Source organism: Monomorium pharaonis, chromosome 5 (genome assembly GCF_013373865.1).
Source record: "Monomorium pharaonis isolate MP-MQ-018 chromosome 5, ASM1337386v2, whole genome shotgun sequence".
NCBI classification, from domain to species: domain Eukaryota; kingdom Metazoa; phylum Arthropoda; class Insecta; order Hymenoptera; family Formicidae; genus Monomorium; species Monomorium pharaonis.
Window position 1 is genome coordinate 9,069,514 of NC_050471.1, and position 24,030 is coordinate 9,093,543.

At 36.8% G+C, this 24,030-nt stretch overlaps 1 protein-coding gene across 1 annotated transcript; it reads right to left on the minus strand.

Moving 5' to 3' along the window:
- Positions 1-11,372: 11,372 nt before the first annotated feature.
- LOC118645539 lies at positions 11,373-14,460 on the minus strand. The gene is made up of 2 exons (XM_036286821.1): positions 13,013-14,460; positions 11,373-12,700 (listed from the first exon to the last, which is right to left on the minus strand). The coding sequence occupies exons 1-2, from the start codon at positions 13,339-13,341 to the stop codon at positions 12,649-12,651; spliced, it is 381 nt and encodes a 126-aa protein (XP_036142714.1). The 5' UTR covers positions 13,342-14,460; the 3' UTR covers positions 11,373-12,648.
- Positions 14,461-24,030: the final 9,570 nt, after the last annotated feature.

Below are 24,030 nucleotides of genomic sequence, written 5' to 3' on the forward strand. Positions count from 1 at the left end.
GCACGCGTAATTCACAGAAACAGTGCCAGAGCGCGAGGAAACTTAGGCAGTTACCGAAAGTTAGTCCTCGATTGACCCGCGATAACTCGCGCATCGTATTTTTCATTATTCTCCCCCTCAAACAAAGCGCGCGCTTGCCGATATTTCTTGCCGGGAGAACCGTGTAATCGAGGAGACGTACTAGGCGCGCGCGCGCCTCGGCAAAGTACGAAGTTATTCGTTCCAGCTTCGTGCCTGATAATATAACGAGAGTTTACTTTGTGGGGCGGCATCGCGCGGCGGGGTGGGCTCGAAGGCGGCCCTCGGAGCGTCTCGGTGAACGAAGCCAAGTGCGAGAGACGGCGGCCGGCAACCGACGCAGCCGACGCGCGCCTTATCGCGGAATAAAGGATAAGTGTTCAAACTTTGCCCCGCGGCACGCGCTCGCGCGGCGAAAAGACAAGTGATTCTTCCGCGACGACGGCAGAACGACTCCTTTGTTCCTCCTCCGGTTTGCCGCTCCGTGATTTCATTTGGAAATTAAGCCGCTCCTGCCCTTTTAACGCTCCGATCGCAATTCTCGATCCCTGGCCGAAGCGGCGGCCTCTGACGTGTCTCTCGCTCGCGTCGCGACGCCCGCCGACGACTTTATATGATCGCGCGTCGAAACGAGCCATAACCTCGGTTTATTACGTTCGAAGATTTACAGCGGCCGAATTAATTTAATCACGATCCGCCGGTTTACGGCGGTTTCCGTCGCGCGCGTACCCTCGTCGCCTTCTGTCTCGCGGTTGTTATTTTTATCCGCGAATGTGGAAAAATCGCGCGAATTTATCTGCTCCCCCCACCCCCTTCTCGTCCTTTCGTTTGGTTTATCCGTCGCGCCCGTGAAAATATTCGGCCCGCCGGCCGCGGCCGTCGTGATACGCGCAATTTGTTATTTTGATATCCACGCGCATGTTGCGCGAACGGTCGCGTAAATTTTCACGCCTCCCCTCCCTCTCCCCCTCTTGGCCGCCGACGAAAATTAACGTTTCGTAGGAATCGTAACTTCTGTTGAGAGAGGCGGCTTCTACGTTGGCGCTTGTTGTCGCGTTGTTGGACTTTATGCTTCTCGTACAGAACATCCAACGGTCGCGAATAAAAATTCAGTCGCGCAAATATTCTTATAACTTCGAATAATTTCCGTGTTTCTCAAAGCTCGTAATAAAATTCAACAAATAACCTTTGTAAAACGGAATCGAGTGAGGAAGCACTCCTTTAAATATATCTCCATGAAAACGACCGCGTTTTCTTATACCCCGGGGAGATACCTCGGACACGATTCACCTGAATTAACAGCCACGTTGGTTCCCATCGGAACAAGCCAGTTCGTCGGCGAAGATGCCGTTGTGGTGGACGATGTCGCACCGCGGCGGCGGCGAGACAAAAGTAATTAAACCCAAAGGAGTACTCGATAATTTAACACACGTATGGCGACGCGTCCGGACGTAACCATACACCCTTTTCTGCTTTTGCAGTCGCGCCGGGCGCGCCGGCAGCATCTTCCACTCTAGCGCGCAGCAACCCGGGGCGGCTCCCGGGCGAAACAACGAACGGGGCGAGAAGCGCGCGGCGAGTCCATAGAAGCTCTTCTATGAGCGATGAAAACACCGCATAGGGGCATTATGCATACGACATCACGTACGCGGAAATACGTTCGGAACGAGAATGTTGTTCGGGACGAAAATGCAAATTGGACGACGGCACGACGGCGGCGGCGGTGGCGCGAATGAAGCGGCGGGGGTGGCCGGGGGCTTTGAGCTGCAGTCGTTAATTTTTTCCAACGGGCGGATGATGCAGCGAGTTTCGTGACCGGCCATTCTGCTCGCCGTTATTGCCGGATCGTAATTATTATCACGGCCGATGACTATAGCAACGCGGAGCTCAACGGCGACGGCGACGACGAAGATAAGGATGATGATGATGATGATGATTAGAATGACGAGGACGACGCCAATGGTAACGGCGTTGCTATTTAATCGTTATCGTGCTTTTTTTTTATCCTTCTTACATATTGTCTGATGTATATAATTTGGCGCGATGCTGCAATTTTATTTTGCAATCTGCATTTAATTACATGTTAAACAATTTAACGTAAGTATATAATTTTATTTTTATAATCTTTTTGATAAGTAAATTTTAAACTGAATAAATTAAATAACGTATTAAAAATATTAAGGAATTTAAATTTGTATAATCTTAACATTCAGAGAGATTTAAGTACTTAAGATTAATTTTTTCACTATCTTACAATTAGAAGAGAGAAGTCCGAATAAGATCATTGTTGCGCTGAACTTTAATTTTTAGTTAGAAACAGATTAGCAATCTTCTCAACAGAATTTAATCACCGTATATATACACGTACACACACGTTGTGGAGACTTACTTTTTAATTTTTATCCGGCAACAGTCGGGTCGCGCGCTAAACTTTATATAAAGTTTTCATTAATTTAACTTAAACCAAAATTGAAATTTTTTAAGCAAAAAACAAAATAAACTCAAACCGTTTCATATAGATTAGAAATTTTATGTAACACATAAAAATAATTTATATTTTTAAATTCTCTAAAATTGCTTTAAAAAACAGGTTCTACAACATATTCAATCTTTAAATATTCAATTTAAAAAAGCATATTTCTGTAAATATATAATGTTAAAGAAGGAAGAAAAATTGGCATTTACATTTCGCATTTGCGTTTGGAAAATAAATTGCTTGAACAAAGCCACAAATGATCGAATACATCGTTAAATTTTGCAAAATGAGTATTTGAACGCCCCCGCCCTCCGTACACGCACGAATCGCTATTTGTCGAGTAACAATAAAGTCGATCGACGATATTATTGATAATGAGGTAAGTTAAATTCGCAGTTGAATATCATTACCATCATTTGTCGCAATTGGAGTTACGGATAAATTTTCCAGTTTAAATTTATATACACGTCGGCTTGTTACACAAATACCATAAAATATGTACCATGCGCTATCACGCGAAATCCAGACGTATAAATAGTACAACATGCCATGCCGGAAGATAAATAAATCCGTCAGACGTACTCATTTTTGCCGGCCGATTTCCCCTCTAGTCTCGCGAAAGCGCTTGAACAAGCGAGATAGGCTTAATTGCAGTTAATAAAATCGCTGTATCAGACATTCGTTGCCGAAGAGCGTGTAACGAACATTGCTGACAACCCAAAAGAGCTTATCCGAATCATTAAGCGGTAAGAAAACATTTGCCATTGTCCCTCCCAACTTTTATAAATCTAGAAATATCGTAGCTGGAAATAAGACTCTTATATTTCTACTGCTGCATTTAAAATTTAACACACTCTTCAACTATAAATAATAATTAATTTAAATATTTAATTACTCTCAAATATACATCTTTAAAGTGTCATAAAATGTATATAAGGAATACATTTAAAAAATAATGAGAAGCTGTCTAAATCTCTAAAGTATAAAAAAAGGAACATTAAAAACATTTGACTTTCATTTTAAACTGCCGTATAACGCATCTCATAATGATCGAAATGGAGTAATTCGGCAAAAGAGCGAGTGTTTCCTTGTAAGGTATAATCATGTAGCGTGTAAGTGTACGTTCGTGTACGAACTGAAGGTTGCAGACGGACATTACGATCTCCCAGGATCGTGGCGGTAGATCGGCTAAACCACTTGGCTAAACTAATCAGGATTTAGTGTGCACGAGCGACCACCTCGCTCGGCTGTCGGCGAGGACTCCCACCGAAAATCCGTGGCACGCGGCAAAGAAAGTCGCTTGGCCAGACCCCGACGATGCAAAAACGACGAAGTTCGGGCCCGCATGCAGACGGGGGTCCCCGCATACCGTGCCCGAGGAGAACCGTCGTCGCCCGGCGCGGCGCAGACGGAGGAACTTATTGCTAGCGTTACGAGGTTGCCGAGGAATAAGGTAAATGTCTCAGTAACCGAATATATCTCTATGCTCGAACACCTACATGGAAATTTATTATTAATCTTTTAAATATGTTTTCTTATAATATTGAAATTTAAATTGAAATCTTTAAATACTTCAAGGTACTTATATACAAAGTAATTTCAATCATTTTAAGTATTAGAAAAATTAACGTTAAAATTTAATTTGTTGTAGAATTACGATATATTTCAATGATGTTAAAATTTTTTAAGTTTTGTATTTGTCAAGATAATATTTTTTGCATTTATTTTAGAAACAATACCGAATTAAGAACAAGTATTTAAACTAAACATTTTAGATTGTTTGGTTCATTCTGTTTTACAAGTTCTTTTTATTTTTTCGAAACAATTAAAAAATTTTTCATATTTTCATATGTTGATAATAACGTTTCATATTTCATATTTTAATTAATTAAATAAATAAATTATTTTATATCATAAATCCTTACAAAAAACTCGGCAATCCTGGCTCTGTATTGTTACAGATTTGGTTACTGGCACATTTATTTTAATTACAAACCATATACGTTAAGGAATTATTAAAAATTTCAAAGTTAATAAGAAAGTGAATAAAATGGTGCAAGAAGAAAAATTAAACTAGGTTCATCATCCGTCCCGCTTAAATTTGGTACAAATTGATCCGATAAATAATTAAGAGTCATAATTAAATGTCATCGAGGGACTTAATATCGGTTTACCTCGATAACATAATTAACATTCAAATTATGATCGCGGCTGTTTAATGTTAAAATGCGGTGACTGAACAGCGGTGAAGGTATTCGTCGCGCGCGTATTGTTTGTTACATACATATCTATGTATATAGGTGTTGTTATATATTTTATCGAAGCCTGATTTCGATATTCGCATCGATAATTCAATATTGTATAATCCCCACTGACAATACGGAATAATATCAAACATGAGGCATTTTCGCTGAACCTGTCATAGAAAATTTTATAAGCATATGAAGCTTGTCCCGTTCAACATTATGCATAATCTAATATCATGAACTATATACATACAACCTGCACGCTGTAATTTTTTTAACGAATTTTATTTATAAGGCGCATCGTAAATTCTAGATAATACATTTTGTTCAAAGACTCGAAAGAGAGAGAGAAAAGTTTCCTTGCGAATAAAATTTCATTTCAAATCGCAATTTTAGTTAAAGAATTGATTTTAGTCATAATTTACACAAATTTAGATGTAGATTTGAATTGCCTGTATAATTTTTTGCATATATAATATAAATTTTATGCAAATTTTAACATTAAACTTTTAGAAAACAGAAATACACTGAGAAAAATTTCCAGAGAATAATAATCAAATTATCCTATCAAGGAGTAATAAACGTTTCATTGGCAATGAAATCATTGGAATGTCCGAAAATAAACGAAAATTAAATATTTATTCATCACTTTAAATAGATAATCAGTTTTTGCAACATTCTGATAATTTAATTCCAATAAAATGTGGTCGAATTTTGTCCGATCTAAAATATCCGTTTACTACTTTTCAAAGGGATAATTAAATCAGACAGTTTTTTCAGTGTATATTTTGATCGTCATTATAAAAAAGCAGCGTAACAGTAACTGTGATTAAAATTATACTGTTAAGATAGAAATAAAAATAGTATATTTTTTAATATATCATAAAACGGTACATAGCTAATGTTACGCTGTCACGTGTTTTCAATCTTTTTCTTATGTTATTATTATTACAATAATTACTCGGAGAGATATGCGACTACCCAAAAATATCTCATATATTAAAAGCAGAAACTCAACATTTTATTCACGTATTTTACACGTTTAGGGCACGTTAGACATCAATCTTATATCCAAGATCGACATTTTTGACATCGCAGCCGTCACGTTCCGAGCGATCTCGCATCAGCTCGCGACGCCTGAGACATCTTGGGTAATAACTGGCCCATAACACTGGCCATGGCATTCTGAAACCTCGATCAGACGCGGCAGGTTCTCTTGGTTCGCACCCACCACGATTTGGAACTTGCAGCGCCGAAACTTGAAGTCACGCCAGGACTGTCGAACGGCGCCAGTCCTCCCCTAGGACAAAGCTATTTCGAAAATTCGGCCACCGAAAATGGAATTTACAAAATTCTGAGAAAACTAAACGTACGACATTTCAATTTAATAACGTTTTACCCGGAATCAAGAATCAATGTTTCTTCATCGTTAAAAAATTTTACGAATCGTTTCTTTAAGTATTAATTTCCTCACGTTCAGCATTTTTATGTTTGGTAGTATAACGCGTTATATAAATATTAAATGACTTTTTTAATGATAAATAAATAGCTTTTTCGCGGTTCTTTTACTTAGTATACTGTAAAATTAATAACTTTGTCAGAAGTGAAACCAGTTTTTGACTCAGCTAAGTTTTTCTCGGGTCTTTATCGCTAATTATCTTCTTATGACAATATATTTTATTTTTATGAACACGGCACTTTTATAGTCTTCTTTATGTACAATCAATCAATAGATTAAAAAAATATGTGCGTTAAGCTATGAGATATCTTGCAAGTTATTTTGTCTTGTGTGGCAAACTTGTATGATAAGGGGTCACGCGGCGAGTGTACGCACTTGAAAAGTTTGGACAGCGGATGACGCGTAGCAAAGTTACTATACAGCAAATAAAACTTCGACTCGATCTTCCAGCCACTTTCTTCCCATATGACTCGCGTCACTCCAGTTCGCCGAGGTAAACTTTGTTAATGTAAGTTTGTTTGCGCTGCAAGGCAATTTGTATGCTTAACCTCTCGCTTGGCGGAGTCTCGTCGGAATTACACCTTACGATTGTTGTACGCAAGTTTGTTATCGAAGTTTGTTAAGTTCCGACGAGCTGGTGTATGCCCGCGATAATAAAAGAAAACACTGTCGTCGCGTTTGCCTAAAATTGATAAATATCTGCCATAACAATCGATTACGAAGCAATTTTCCGCTTCAACAAAAGCGGGGATGAGAAAACGCCCGAGAAGGAAGAAGTTTAATTCAAACATGCTTCCCGAGATAATTATTGAGTACAAATCCTAATACAACACGTGATATCGCAATTGAAAAATAATCAAATTCTTTATTTTTTAGATAAACTGATTTTTCATTACGATTATGATTTGAAATCGCTGATATGAAATTTTTTATTCAAGAAAATATTTCTCAATAAATTATTCAAAGAATTTTTAGAGGGAGTCTAAAAAGAAAATTAAACAGTTGAGTTTTATCGCGAAGGCACTTAATGCGTAAAACATAAATTATGTAATATTATTTGATATATGTAGATTGACACACATATAGATCGACTGTTGTGACGTGCAGCGCGTGCAACGTTGAATGAAGAAGAAACACGACGAGGAGACGCAAACCGGACAAGAGCAGGACAAGAGAAGCCAGGGGAGGCTACCCTCCGCATGGACGATAAACTAGAACGCAGCAGGAAAACGAGCTAGCTTTACGACCTCTGACGTACGACTTTCCTGGCTGCTGCTTACCGGGTACAAAGCCGTCGTCGTCGGCCCAACCTTACCTCCACGGATAAGTTAAGTAATGCCCAACCCCCATTCGCGTCCTGCCTCCCTCGTATCCTAACCATCGGCGGCAGCGCGTCCTCAGAACGAGGCACCGTCGAGGAAGAAGGCACTTTTCCGGAAGACCGGTGTTTCGCATTGTGTGTCTCCGCGTGATGCACAGCCATACAAATACCGGGTATAAATTCTACGCGGGGCAACTCGGATTCGTTATCGGTAACAAAGACGTATCTCCGGCAAGCAATCAGCGGGGTCCTATTTTTCACTTTTCGCATCGTCGAGGAGCAATTGTTTTCATTATTATCAATAAAAAAAATATATACTAAAATTATTTGTTTTCCAGCCGGGTTCTTCAGTCAGGAGAACGGCATACGCGCGCGGTACACCGCGCGATTGCAGATTAATTAAACCTCACGTTCCGATAACGACGGAGCGGAACGAACAATCGGAAGAACGGTATCGCATCTGCTCTCCTCCTGGTGTATGCGGCGCGGCTCGTTCATCAGCCGGGAAACACGTCTATTGGTTTCTGCAAGTTCTTGCACATTCGTTAGCCCGTTTATTAAGCCGCGCCGCTGTAAAGGTCGCATTGCGCGCGCGACAAATCAGCATCCTTCGCCTTTGCGTCCTTTCTCGCTACCTTCCTCCCAGCCCCAGCTCCCGTTCGCTCCTTAACATCCTCTTCTTCCATTGCGTCCCAGAAGCGCGTCAAGTCTCCTCTCTTCTCGAGCAGCTCCGTAGGAAACCATGATTAAAACGGTGTTAAGCCACGGCGAGGCTGTCGGTTGCAAGCTCACCGAGATAATGACTCGGAGGTCGGAGGGTGGTTTCCTTCGGATGGCTCGAAGAGATGAGGCGAGGGAAGGGTGAAGAGATAGTAAGATCTTAAGACTGATCGAGATGAGCAGCGCGAACGCAGAGAGAATTTCAAACTAGTTAAAATACTTTGGTAAGAAAATATTGCTCGTGCAAACGTGGTCTATTCAATTCGTAAAAAGTTGATAAATAATACGAATGATAATGTATTAAGTACTAATAATGGCAATTAACATGCCTATTAATTTTGTAAGTTTTTAAAATATTATATATAAACACTTTTTTTCATTATTATTCAAGAGAAGACTTTAATATACACAAAATCAAAGCAACAACCTCAAGAAAATTAAATTATTAAAAATGTTAAATATAAGAATAAAAGTATAAAGTATACGTGTGGGCTTATTTTAATATTTTCAATAGATCTTTTTTAATATAACACTAATGTAACACTGCCATATTTTTTATTCTAATCAATTGTCAAGAGAAGCAGTAATTGAGTATAAATAATCTTAATGTTCAAACAGAAGCTTCTTCGACTTCTTTAATATAAAGATGGACATTTCTAATAATCTTTTGCTTCATATTTCATGACATATAAAATAATATTTGTATGTATAATGTGACGTCATGTAAAATGTCTCTCGTTTAGGATGCCTGTATACCGAAAGCCGACGCTCCACGAAAAGGGGAGGATGTTGCGCGGGGGGTTGCAGTAGATGTATGAAGTAAGAATGACGTGTAGTAACCGTGCGCGCAGAGAGATTGTTACGCGGCGGTGTCGGTGCATATCGCGGGAACAGCCATATTGGCCGTTCGTGCGAGTTGGAACGAACGATTTGAGCGAATTGAATGGATCCTGCGCGGCGCTCACGGACTGCACGCGACGATTAATCCTTGTCCTGAGGCTTCCGGTTGCTTTGAATGAACCAACCATGGGACGTCTCGTCGGCCGGCGCGACGTCATCCTTCGAAGGAAGTGATGTTCGTAGCGATATATTTGTTAAATATTAATTGCAGCTTCTCGTGCAGCTTGTCGCTAGCTTCGAGTGGCACGAGGGGATGGCGGAGGGAAGGGAGGACTATCACGGATAATTCCTCGCGCGAACAAATTACGCATTCCTTGCCAACGTCCACGTCAAGGGAACGATTCGTCGACGCAACTTGGCATGCGATAAATGTCGCTAATCTTGAAAATTAGTTCTGTAGAAATAATAGCCGAAAGCGTCTGATAAAGTAAAAATAAAATGTAAAGATCTGGAAATTATTTCATTTTGTTCACCCGCGCAGATAAAAGTCAAAATACTTATTAGCAAGCAAATGCTACTTGTCACATTTCTCTCAATATTTATTGGTTATACAAAAATTTAATTATGATGACAAAATATATAAGTATCTCATTTTCCTTATTCATCCCGTATTTAAATAAAAATTCATTTCAGTAAAATAAATTTTTAAATCTTGAAAACAAGATGCAAGTATCTTTTTCTCAATGTAGACATTATCACTGAATGATCTCAGACTTAAAACAAGTCTATTCTTAATATTTCCCAAATAAAAAAATTTCTCGAATAAAAGTCATAGCCATAAATTGATTGAAATAGTCATTGATTGAAAAAAATAAAGTCGGGAAAGGATTAAAGCGGCTAACGATCAAAGGCTGTCTTCAAAGAGCGCGAATATTGTTTGTTGATTATCTTTGTGTCTTATTAGTTCAATTTCTTGCGCAATTGGTAATAGAAAGCGGACTGTGTGTATTTCCAATCCTGCCCAGTCTAGTGCAGAACGGATCGGCGAGGGCAAGAAATCAGAGAAAAGAAAATGACGTAGCAGCGGGAGAAGGTTGTCGACACGCTCGTCGTTATGAAGAGAAGAGATTCTCGGTCAACCTTTAATGCCATTTCCCGACCGCGACGTTCCTGAAATGTTCCGCTTCCCGAAAGCCCCGCGGCCCCAATGTGTACACCGTGAAACGTCGAAGCCCCTTGTTTTATCGGGAGCCCCTATCTCTCCCCCCCCCCCACAGCTCCTTATCTTCCTAACTGATATTTAATTTAAAACACGGAAAGAGGCGGCGTCACGTTCCCGCCGAGGCATTTTAGTGCGCGTCCCGACGACGTCGCTCGCCGCTGTCATCGCCGCCAGGTGATCATCCGCAACTGCAATTTAACGCACACCGACGCCGGATGAAGAAGCGGACGGCATATGCATTAACGTTTAAAGTGCAGTCCCGCGCAAATAGCGTTTACCGATGAAAAATGTCGTCTACCAGCGTAGTCGGCCACGCCACTGAGCGCGGCGGTATCCCTCGGACGTCAGCGCGATGAAAATGTTGTATTGAGATAAATGGCGAAAATTCTATCTTCATCATTTTCGCGGCGAAGATTAATTTAGCGCATGCCCGGGAAACGCTTCTAACGCACGCGACAGCAGTTGGTCCTCTTTTTCATTTAAAAAAAAAAATCAGATATATGTTGAGAAACAATTGCAAATCAAAAACTATTTTAAACAACGCTCTAAATATATCAAAATTAGTTTTCTGTTTATAGCAGTTGAATTTGATATCGCACTCGGTTGCATAGGTACTTATTTATTCATTCAAAAATCAAAATTCAAAAATATAAAAAAAGCGATTTAGAAATATCTAATCACGCAAAGATCGTCAGAGCGAGAAAGAAAATGTTCAATTTTGGCATTGCATAACTGTTTCTCGTCTAATTGTGAAGAAATTTGAAAACGCATAAGTTACACATCATATAAAAATTCCCTTTAAATATCCCTTTATTATAATGTAATTTATAAATCTCGGAATTTTTTCATATTAAATGAAAAACAGCACAAAAACTTAACATCTCTTTTATTTCAATACTGCAGGTTAAGTTAGGTTGTAAAAAAACTGTAAAATGCGTAAATTTATTTTCTAAAGTATTTTCATAACGAAGTTCAGCCAGAATGTTCAATTGAGATGAGGCTGCGCCGCGTCAAAAAGGTCTAAGCTTCCTACATCCTCGAAAAAACCTTTAATCCCGGCGCTAACTCGCAACCGTTTTTCCTCCTCACCGAAGCGAAACTTTCGGCTTTGCTAATAAACTTCGACCGCCGCTGCTATGGGTTCTCACGGCAGGTCGACAGCGTAATCACTTAAATAAGCTGCTACCCAATGAAGACAACATCCGATATTTCGACATTTTTCTTGCGACAATCTTTGATAAGCTCAGATTGTTATATGCGCGTAGAGTTGCCATATTAAAATTTTTTTAACTAAAACTTACAAGCCAAAAACCCCGGACATATACGAAAATACATTAATTACACACAATAAATATTATAAAAGCCACTCAATAAGTAATCGTGCCATTGGAAAAAGTACGGTAAAGGAAACAAATAATTAAAATATTTAAAACCCTGGACGCGCATAATTTTCCCAGATAAATTTTCAATACTTTCAAAATATGTGCTTTTTATTATAGAAAAGCTGATGGAGAGCAATTGGTTTACGTAGTGGTAAAATTTGCAAATAATATAAGTACTTTCACAATGGAAATATTATAACTAATATCGATATCTATAATAACAATCAGTTAAATCGTGTAATGCAATTTACAAAAATTATTTCAAGTAATTGATAACAATAGTTATATCATTTATTCAAATTAATTATATTTTCAAATTCATACAGTCCGATAGCACTCAGCCTGTTGCAAAATGAGCTTTTTTTGAGCATGGAACTTTATAAACGAGAGAAATTTATTAATAAGACAAATTCTGCATTACGGAAGCAAGCATCACTTACCAAGAAGTAATTTAAAAGTGGTAGCAGCATCACCTCTCGTATGTGTCCTAAATTGTTGTCAAATTGTTTGTCAAATGTTTGTTAAATGTTGACAAATTGTTTGTCATCCCATTTCATGATTCGTCAATGAAGGTGGTAAATCCTCGTTGGTGCTGCTAATAAAAATATTATATTAGATATTATACAATTCTTTAATAAATATACTGGAAATGATAGACTCATGGTCAAAATTGATCAGAGTTAATCATGTTTTTCAAATCTATAAAAGAAATACGTACGAAATTTTGTTAAAACTGTGCACTAATGATTCTATATTATCGACCTTGATCAAGTTTGACCATCATTCCACCATCCCCTTTAAAATATCAAAAATGTAAAGTATCAAAATATTAAAAAAAAATTTTTTTAATTTAAGAAAATGAAAATGCCGATTAATTCCACGAATATAATAAATAAATTTACTCACCAGCCGATAAATCGATGATGATTTGACAAATGTTTGTCAAATGTTGACAAATTGTTTGTCATCCCATATCATGATTCGTCAATGAAGGTGGTAAATCCTCGTTGGTGCTGCTAATAAAAATATTATATTATATATTATACAATTCTTTAATAAGTATACTGGAAATGATAGATTCATGGTCAAATTTGATCAGAGTTAATAATGCTAGTTTCCAAATCTATAAAAGAAATACATACGAAATTTTGTTAAAGCTGTGCACTAATGAATCTACATTATCGACCTTGATCAAGTTTGACCATCATTCCACCAGCCTCTTTAAAATATCAAAAATGTAAAGTATCGAGATATTTAAAAAAATTTTTTAATTAAAAAAAATGAAAATGCCGATTAATTCCACGAATATAATAAATAAATTTACTCACCAGCCGATAAATCGATGATGTTTTCCTCGTTGCATCACACACACGCGCTCGACACGATTAACGGCGTCGGCTCGGTTCGGCATCCCCGGCGATGCCTTCCGCGGGGGAAACTCGCTCTCGACCGACGAGAGGACGCGGGGACGCGACGAGATCGAGCGGAGACGGCGACCGTTGTACATGAACTGCGTCACTTCACGACACAACTTGACGAAAAACTCAAGCGATTTCGCGCCATTTCCCACAGACGGTAGGAGGGGGGGAGGGGAAAGGAGCGCGAGGGACGCGACCACTTTGCCCCTCTGATTAACGTCGTCGACTCGGTTCGACATCCCCGGCGATGCCTTCCGCGGGGATACTCGCGCTCGACCGACGAGAGGACGCGGGGACGCGACGAGATCGAGCGGAGACAGCGACCGCGACACGACGCGACGAAAAACTCAGGCGATTTTCGCGCCGATTAATGTCATCGACTCGATTCGGCATTCGGGCGATGCCTTCCACGGGGAAATTCGCTCTCGACCGACGAGAGGACGAGAGGACGCGAGGGACGCGACGAGATCTTACCCCGCGGCACTAAGAAGACGACTCCGAGTGGAAAAATGCACGATCGCGAAGCGTAAACGACGTAACCTTCCGCTTGCGTGTACGCGTCGTTCGCGATGGTACTGAGTTGCCTGGTGAACCGTGAGAGGGGGCAAGTAGTCGATTGGGAATCGGAAGAGAAAATTCGTGAAAAAGAAAAAAATTCTAGCGCTTCGGCTCGTGCTTGGCGTGTGCCAAATGTCACATAAAAACATGAGCTCTGCTTCCGAAAAGAGATTAGAGACACACATGGCGAGGCTCGATGTTTTGATCTAAAAATTTTTCGCAATATATCAGAATTATATACACCGCATCATTCTCTAATAATTTGAAACTGTATTGGTTCGTCTGTATTTAAAAAAAACCAACTCTTGGTTTAAATATGAAATCGGTCTAAAATAATAAAAAATGAAACATACACAGATTTAATTTGAATAATTTTTTAATTTAAAACAATTGACGAAAGATACAAATTATATTGCACGAAATTAAATTTGTTTTCATAAAAATTTACTCATTAGATACTGGAACGCTAATTTTCAGAAAAGAATTTGCAATACTATCTTTAAAATAAAGGGTAAATTTAAGTTTTAAAAAATATTTAAATCTGCAGGATAGCTACTTGACATAAGGGACATATAGTCACCGTAGCCTTATCTCTTCATATTATTTTATTTAGCACACATTAATGTCCAATGTGAAATTCACGAATGTTTTATCAGAAACGAGACAAAAGAGAACATTTTATTTATTTATTTATTATTGTATACACCCATATATTCGAAAAACTGGCTGGATCTAATAATCTTTTTCGTATATTAATTTATATAACATTTAATTCTAAAAGAATAAAAAAGAAAGAGGAAAAGAAAAAATTAATTCGACATTTTTACTATAAAATATTAATTATTTCCTTCTCTGCTAAATTCTTTAAATGTCAGTTAATTTACTTAATTAATGTTTCTTTAAATTACTTATTTATTTTAAACATATTTATTTTTAAATATTTATTTCAAACATTTTATTCTTTTATTTAAAATATTTATTTATTTTTTTAAATATTTTATATAAATGAATAAAATATATAAATCCATAAAATATCTACAATTTTGATTTCTGTGATTTTACAAAAGATTATTATATCTTTAACAATTCTCACAATCAGATCTACACACAAATATATCTGGATTACTTATCGATTTAAATTAAGATTCAAATTATTCACTCTTAAATTTACTGTAAATTCCATGAGAAAAATCAGCTACAAATTTAAAATTAAAAATTAAACCAGTATTTTGTTGTAAATCTATTAATTAAGTATTTCAATTTTATATTTAATTGTTACTCAGCTGCTCAATAAGTGGTGCCATTGGAAAAAGCACGGTAAAGGAAATAAATAATTAAAATATTAAAAAGTCCGGACGCACATAATTTTCCCGGACAAATTTCCAACGCTCTCAAAAATCTCTCCGGACGACCCTCTCCGGACCCCAAATACTCTAAAAAAGAGGATAGTGTCCGGGAAGAAGAGGACGGATGGCAACCCTATATGCACGTGATTAATATTTCATATTACATAAAAACGCGTGATCTTTGCTAAGTATAAATATTTGATTATAATGCTACTTTAGATATAGTGCATAATTTAATAAACCTAATACGAATATTATTAAATTATGTATAATATCTAGAACAACATATGTTAGAAATATTCAATAAAAAATATACCTTAAAGAGAATGGAACAGAAAATATCAGTAACTTAATAGCTCATCTTTATTTTTAATGCGGTCTCTATTAAATGCGTTAAGTAAATAAAATAAATTTCAATTTTGCTCTGTCTAATAGATATAATATAAAAGTCATCATAATGTATGATGGCTGAACAGTGAACTGCTATTTGATTTAAAGCATGCAATGGCAATGACATTAAATAAAAAGGTAATGCTAATCTATCAGATGGATGTCTATCGGACATTAAAAATAAGCAATTTAAAATCAAAAGAAGGAAACATAATAAAATAGTAATAATAAAGTAAATAATAAAAGATAAAATAATTATAAGTAATAAGTAATAAATTTGTTTATTAAACTTACATCTAACATAAAAAATTTTTTAGTTGCATTTAGATGTAAATAATGCAAAATGCGATAAAACAGCAAGCAAAAAGATTATTTTTGTTTAAATTATATAATTGTTTATATTTTGCAAGATTAATATAAAGATGCACACAATAATGTTTTTCCATTTATAAATGAATAAACAGAAATGCATATAAATTAAGTCGCAAGAATGCAGATAAAATTTCAAATAACGTAACTAAAGTTATGAATGAGAAAACTCGTTTTATGCTTCGTTGTACTGTAAAAATATCTTTCTCTCAAATTTCTTCACTTTGTTATTAAGAGATATTGATACACAAGTTTGAGTTCTGGACTTCAGCCCAGTTTTCACTGTTATTTTCATTGTTTCTCGAACAATTTTAATTGCTGAAGTTACAGTGTTTTCAAATCGGCTGGTCAAACGAAGTAAAGGTAAAGAGGCAAATTGCATTAAGAAAGATCGAGCGAATAAATTGAATGCTTTTTCTTATTATTGCACAGTTTGTAAATAACGCGATGCTCAAAATCCAATCGGTAATGTAACAGCCTTGTGAAACTCGCACTGTTTCCAGATTATCTCGGAAATGTACGCTTGCAATTGTAACACTGACTTCGTCTCCTTGTGTATCGCATAATACGGTAAGGTGATTCCAGATCTCGCGGATTATCCTGCAATACGATGTAATTCCGCGAGGAATCGAATTACCTTCGGTGATATCGACATCGCCGCGACGACTTGACTGTATAAATGCGTTACAGTACGGACAATATTCGCAGGGTCAAGTTTTAATCAAATACCGTAATGTAATTACAATGCTCCTTATATATATAAAACTTTATTTTCACATTGACTTAAATTTACATTAACAACGATTCAGTTTAGGACTAATAATCAAGAATATTAATATCGAGGAGCAAAACAAGAAACACAGTCCTCGCCGAGAGAAAAAAAGATTCAAAAGAATTTATCTAATAAAAGAGAAAATAATCTGCACAATTTGCTAATATGCATAAAGAATTATCTATCATCAAGATTTAATGTGACGTAAATTTACATAAGTTGCCAAATTATTACTTGTAATGTAATTGGTATTCATATGTCTTAAAATTGTCTTAAAATGCGTTAAACTGATTGCAGATCCGTATTAGCATCCCAAGGGATTACTTAAGAGTCTTGAAATAGAAACCCGCTATATAAATACGGATGTGTGTTTAATCAGGGCACAATATTATAATCTTGCTCATCGCACTCGGGGCAAAATCTTTTCCTCAAAATAATAGGAGCACCGCGGACGTATTATATACCGATTCACGGTCAAAATCACAGCCGAAGTCACAGACAAGAGCCACTCAGCCGTGCGCGCGAATAATTCAGGGGGACCGGCCGGCTGACCGACAGTATTATTTCAACGTCACCGTATAGCCGCGCGTTGTTTTCGTAACCGTCAAACGCTCCGGCGCGTTGGATGCGGCGCATGGTAATTGCATGCAAATTACGAGAAACCCATCCGGTAATTGTATGCATGAATATTAAAATTAATATTAAAACACGATGAATTAAATACAATGTTGTGCGTGCGCGGCGGACAACGTTGATTGTTCACGCGCCGCGCCGCGCGCGGGCCCGCGCGAATGCAAAGCTCGAATATTAATGACCTTACGACTATGGGGTCCGGGCTATTGTTACGCCGCCAATTATTGAGCAATTCGAATAGCCGCGCTACCTCGTTACCGCGCAAGACTTGCGCGACGCGGCGCGAGGAACAATGCGACGGGACGCGCATTAACGCGCGGCGCGATGCGACATTGCAAAGTATCGCGTCGGCCCGCTTTGTCGCATAACACGCTGCGTAATTAGTATATTGATACAGTACATAAAGGCAGAATAAATTGAAACGGTAAATACATTGTTTCCGTCCTATTATAAAGATCACATTGTTGTCAAGCTATTTACGCTGTAAAAATCTCCTGAATAAACTGAATAGACCAAATATTGAGAGAACGATGTCAGAACGTAGCGTGGATGCTCACAAATATAGTTCGATAAACGTTGCTCGAAAACAAGTTGCAAACAAATTTTCATTGCAAATGATACATATGTAACGAGGCGTGAAAGCACGCTTCCTTTTCTCTGTATCAAAATAATATAAGAATATATTCATTATGTAAACTGAATATTTAATTATCTTTACGTTCAATTTATGAAGAAGTCTTAATGACTTAAATATTAACATAAGAAAAAAAATATACTCAAGTAAAGAACAAAAAAACAATGAAAGATTACATCCTTTGCTTCGTTTTGATAAATTATTTTTGAAAACTTTTTTGCTGCAATGCGTTAAAGTCATTAAATTACAATTTGCCACTGCTCCGATGTTACCTGTCGTCTTTAAACAATGAACGTCAATTACTGTCGGGAGTACATCAGCAGCATGGCTGCACAGCTAACGAGTATCCGCGGATCTCCTCTCGGTTCCATTGAACCTGACTATCGGTAAATTTTTTAAAAAATATTCTTTACACGCCCACGTTAAATTAACTTTTTATCCCTTTCCACTAATTACGAAGCTCACCTAATTTAACTAATATTAAACTATATTAAATTTGTCCACGTACTTTTCCACGTTCCGGCGAATTTTTTACTGGTAGAAATAGGAGACAACATTAAACAGGAAAAAATTGAAAATAAGACTTAATGAATGTATGACAGGTATGAATACGGTCACCAGTTAATTAAAACCGGAATACGAAAACGAGTAATTTCGTTATATGCCCAATGCGATTGCGTGAGTCTTCCCTCAGTTTTCTTTTGCAGGCGACGAACTTTGCCCCGCACAGTTGACTGGCACTTAATTTGCGTTACTTTCAGAAACAAAGAGTCAACTAGCTGTGGAGTCAACTCGTGCTCATCTAACTAACTCTTACACACATTCGGCGTCCGACACAGTATGCAACACTGCACGTTGGTGAACTTTATTATCGTGCAATTAGACCTCTACTTTTCACGGAGAGACACAAGCCCATTTAAAGATTTGTAAAAGCACACAGTCCGCGTTATTTTGCATTGTTAGAAAAAAGAAACAAAAAACAGAAAAAATGAATAAACTTTCCGTACTATAAATCGGTTAAAATTTATAATGTCAATTAAAAACTCTTTTTCTTTTAAACATTGAGACATTAACAGTTTTTAAATTATAAAAGATGAAAAATTTATAAATAATTTTTGTAATGCATATAAATAATAAAATCGTAGTAGCAATTTCATTTAAAATATATGTTATTTTCGCAAAAATGTAATTTAAGATTTACTTATATAAACGTAATTCAAAATTGCAAATAAACTATTTCAGTTTTTGCCAGGAAATAAAATACGTTAATTTATTTATTATATTATATGACAACGCTCCTCACAGAAAATCAATATACCGATCGGTCAAAACAGCTGGGCGTAACAATATATATATGTATACTATAATAGTAAAATTAATATTACATCAAAAATCCTAAAAAGCATTTGAGAAGCAAACTAGAAAAGTTACAAAATCAATAAACTATAAAAATATTATTTTAATCTTGTTATAATTGCAATTTCAATCTCTCTCTGTAATTCTTCGTGCCTTAATAATTCAATACGATACAGTTACGTTATCCTCGCGCAGCAAATTCGCTGGCAAGCCCTACTTATCCCTAAATAGACCTCCATTATTGGCCGTGTTGCAAACGGCATATCTACTAAGCCATGGAATTAACCGCAATGTATTCCCTCAATATCGAAAGCACTTGTCGTCCCGATGACACGCAAATTACGGAATTTCATGTCACCTAACGACAACGACGTGCACCGGTGCGTCGCGCTGCCGGAGCGGTCCAACTGTTTGCACGGCGATTGTTTGCTCGTGCGACGTGGAATATGTCGTGCGGTCGATAAATAAATATCAAACACAAATCTCACGTGCCCAACTGGGATAATTGTGAGTAGCGAACGATCGATACCGTGGTTGCTCGACGAAGACCGATGAGCGAGTCAAGATTACCTGGGACAATCCTTGATAGTTATTCACGAAGCTCGTGGCTCGAATCGCATGCACGTTTATTAACTTCTCGATTCACTATATGAATATCTATACAAAATACAATAAAATAAAAACAAAAATAACTCAGAATAATAAAAAAATACGGTATACAGTTTTCAGAATACATAAATGACTATAGGTAATAAATCAATAGTCGTAAAATGATAGCTGTTATTATAGAGTTCGACAGAAATAACGAGTTGTAGGATAGACTGTAAATTTTAAAAATTATGACTTTTCGAAAAAAATATTAGCATCAGGTCAGCAGATTACTAATGTGATATTACGCGTGTCTCTGAACATTGGCGAAGTAAGTTTGTGCGTTGATATGATAAATGCATCTGCGCGTCATTACTCTTGAATAATTGCCACCGCGCTTAATTATCCCGGTTGACATAATCATATCTTTACGCCACTTCAACGCACAATTTCTGAGCAACGAGAATAGCCTGTTTTTGCTTTGCGTGTAATTTAAAGAGTTATATCTTAAACATATCGTTACATCTTAGACATGACATTTATTTATTATAAAAATTACATCTTTATCAACGATGAATTTAAATAAATCTGTGCATTATATTCTACTGCATTTCATAGGGAATGACAGTATATAAATGGTGTTATGTAAAATTTGAAGTCTGCTAAAGTTACCAATATTAAAGTTATATTGATGTTTACTAGAGTGTAAATTAATGTTGCACAAAAACTTTTCATCCATGGTCTAACTTCGTTAAAAGTAGCAGTATTAAATTGATATTGTATGTATAATAAATAATGAAATTGATTTTAAAAAATTGAAATACCAAAAGAAAAGAAATTTCAAAAGATTACATATATTTATAAATAACATTTAGTTATTAAAAAAAATATTGTATGTGTGCGAAGCCAAATATATATATTTTTTTTACATATTTTGTTCTTTAATATTTGTTTCCCTTAATATGATATTCTCATAAATATTATTTATATTATTTATAATTTTAATATTCGTCGATAAGATCTTTAAAAAATAATGAATTATAAGTTTCTCTTTTTGAATCAAATATCTTCAAAAAATGTTTCATAAAAGCAATATTTCAAGAAATACAAAATATTAGATATAAAGCCAAAAATGTAATATAATCTAAAAAATCCGCAAAATATGTCCGTGCATTATACTCATTTTAATCAACGTTGATTTGTGAAAAAAATACCGAACCGCACTTATCTGCATTATTGCGGCAATACGAGATCCATGAAATCTATTTAAATTTTGTGCAGCACACGCAGCTTCAGCATTAGTATGCCGCTTGCGCTATATCGCACGACCATTTCCGATATTAATTACTTAATTTAATGAACAGCTAGCGCAATCCGCTTACAGCTCAACGATCGTAGAGAGAGGGAGGAGAAAATCGAAAAACCCCAATATTATACGCCCTAAATATGATAATACCGTTGCAACCACAATTTTCCCGCTCTTTTATTTTGGAATTAAGGGAACAATATTGTCTTGCCGCCCAATTTATCACACAATGACATTTGTGCTGAATGCAGAAAGATCGCGTACATATAATCAGCAAACTTGTAAATGTTATAAAATCGAAACTTGTATCTACAAGTTAATTCTCCGAATACCATTGATTCTCCGAAATAATTTGCTAACGTTCTAATTTTAATAGAACAAGCTTTGTAAAATAAAAATTTGGATTTGTCTCATCTAATAAAAAAATATTTAATTACATAAATAATAAATAATAAATAATTTTAAAAAATTGTTCCCAAAATTATCGTACAATTGTCTTAAAATATTTTTTACAAACATAAACGGCAAACTTTTTCTAACTAAAAAAAAAAAGTGTTCCGAGTCAAAACTGTTAATTACGTGAAATATTCCATTGTGATATCTTCGGTGATTCCTTAGGCGCTTAGACGGTATAGCATACGCAGACGTAATGCGATAAGAGCAATGAGAAAAACAGTACGGTGGATCGTCGTCGTCTTAATTGGTACTCCAATTACTCTGTAATTGTGTATCGATCCGCTTTTAAGTGAACCAATTACAGGGCTGTGTTTGAAGCCGCTCCTGCCTGCCACCTCTCTAGTCAAGAAGCGCTTTCTACCGGAAATAATATAGTTCATCGTCGAGTAGAAGATTTCCTCGCTGCATACGCCTCTCTTGTCCGTTCCTTCTTTTACACTTTCTCTCTCTCCTTCCTTTCGTTTCTCTCTCCATCGCGAATGAGTGTGTCTGTATGCTGTCGGTTTGTGAATACGTGTGTATGCACACCAAATGCTTTTACGGTTAATCGAAATCGCTCTTCGGAACGATTCGAGGTGCCTTAAGCCAGGCTCCATTGAACCCCATCAGTTCATTGTTTCCGAAAGTCTTCCAGTCTTCCAAAGGAGGCAATTTCGACGCGCCATTCGGTGCTCGTCGACGACGTGAAAAAGAATATCCGGATAAAACTCCGGAGAATCTCAGGATGAGTCTCGTTCTTCCATTGGCTCGATGCGAAAAGAGGAATAGGAAGCCGTAAGAGAAGCGGTGTACCAAATAGCAGCACCGCGTTTTAGAAAAGCGTTGTAGCAAAATTGAGTTGTTAAGAAGTATAATAGTAGAAGCCGGTTTTCGGAGAATTAACTTTTTTTTTTCTTTAAGGAAATACAGAGAAATTTGCGCAATTTTTTTTCATTTCGAAGCGAAGAAGATAGTACAACATTTTGATTCATAATCGGTATTTTTTCATCCTGTTTAACTCTGGGGAGATGCAGCCGCGCGTCAGAAAGAATTGTTAGAAATGCAAGGCGCCTCGTTTGCTAGAATTCTAATAAATAGAACCTGAATACCGGAAGCTACTCGTTACTCAAAGGAAAGCTGCGTTATTATCCGACGCTTTTATCAAGCAACCATTATTTTCATACATTTAGTATCGTTAGGGGAGTTAAGGGCAGAGAAATACAACCTTTTTATTATATTCTCGCTAAATACTTAAACTTTTTTTATCAATAAATACTTTTTAATCCTTAAAAATATAAACTTTTCGAGGTTTAACATCGTCAAATAAATATAAATTGATTCAATCTCCCTCTTTCTCTTTCTCTCTCTTCTTTTCTTCTAATAAATGTTCGAAAAGTCTCACCATCTTGATACAACGTATTAAATATTTCCAACTCCAACGAAAAGGCTGTACGAGACCGGTGCGTCGAATTGCGTCCATATATATATGTGCACACACACACACACACAGCCGGTGAATACAACCGACTCGCGCAATCGGTACAATCGGCAATCGTAGAACAACCCTTAATTAAGTTAACCCCGGCTCGTGCGGTATCGAGAAACTATCCCTGATTGCCTTGTTAACGGGGTAGGTTACCTGGCCCGTGATATCGATCTACCGACACCGATAAGGGCTGCCGCCCCACCTTCCTACCCACCCTTCCTCATCGTATCAACCCCCGGTAGATTTATGTCCGTTCGACTATAACCGACACACTGATCCTAAACGAAAGCAAATTAATAAGAGCCACTGACACACGGGCTCGCAATCACTCATTAATTCCAGTCGCCATAAAATGTAGCTATAAGATGTATGCACTTTCTATGAGCAATCCAAATAATTTGATTACTTAATCGTAGGCCTTAAAGTGGGTCATAATCGCACTTATTTTTTCCAGAGTGTTCAATTCTAAAGTCAGATCAAATTTCTATACTTTATATCCTAAAAAAAAGTTCAAGTGCATTTTTCCCAAAAGTTTAAAAATTATTGAATAAAAAGTTTTTTATTTAATAATAGTAAGTTAATTGTTCTATTACTAATAGTAAATTAAAACTATTAAGAACTATTTTTCATTGTTTATTCAACTTTTTGATTTTTATCATACATATATTATACTGTGTTTAGATTTAATAAAATTACTTTGAGTTCAGAAAAATCAAGAGAAAAGATAGACAATATTATTCAAGCCATCAGTTTTCAAGAAGCCCGATTCACGCAAATTTTCTCAAAACGTCACGAGGAGTCAAATATTCAAACGATTCGCCGTGATCGATGGCTCTGCGGGAGGCAAATTAATGATGTCACGAAAACGGAGAATTCGACGACGAGCGCTGCGCACCGCGATATATCATCTCCCGAACGAAATCATTTTCGGCCGGATAATATTTCTGCGGGTTGGCGTGCGAATTATTACGCCACACACTGGGCGTATGACAAATAAAGACTTTGAGATTATTATATAAGGGTAAGTACACAAAAAAGACGGATCGTTTCTGCTA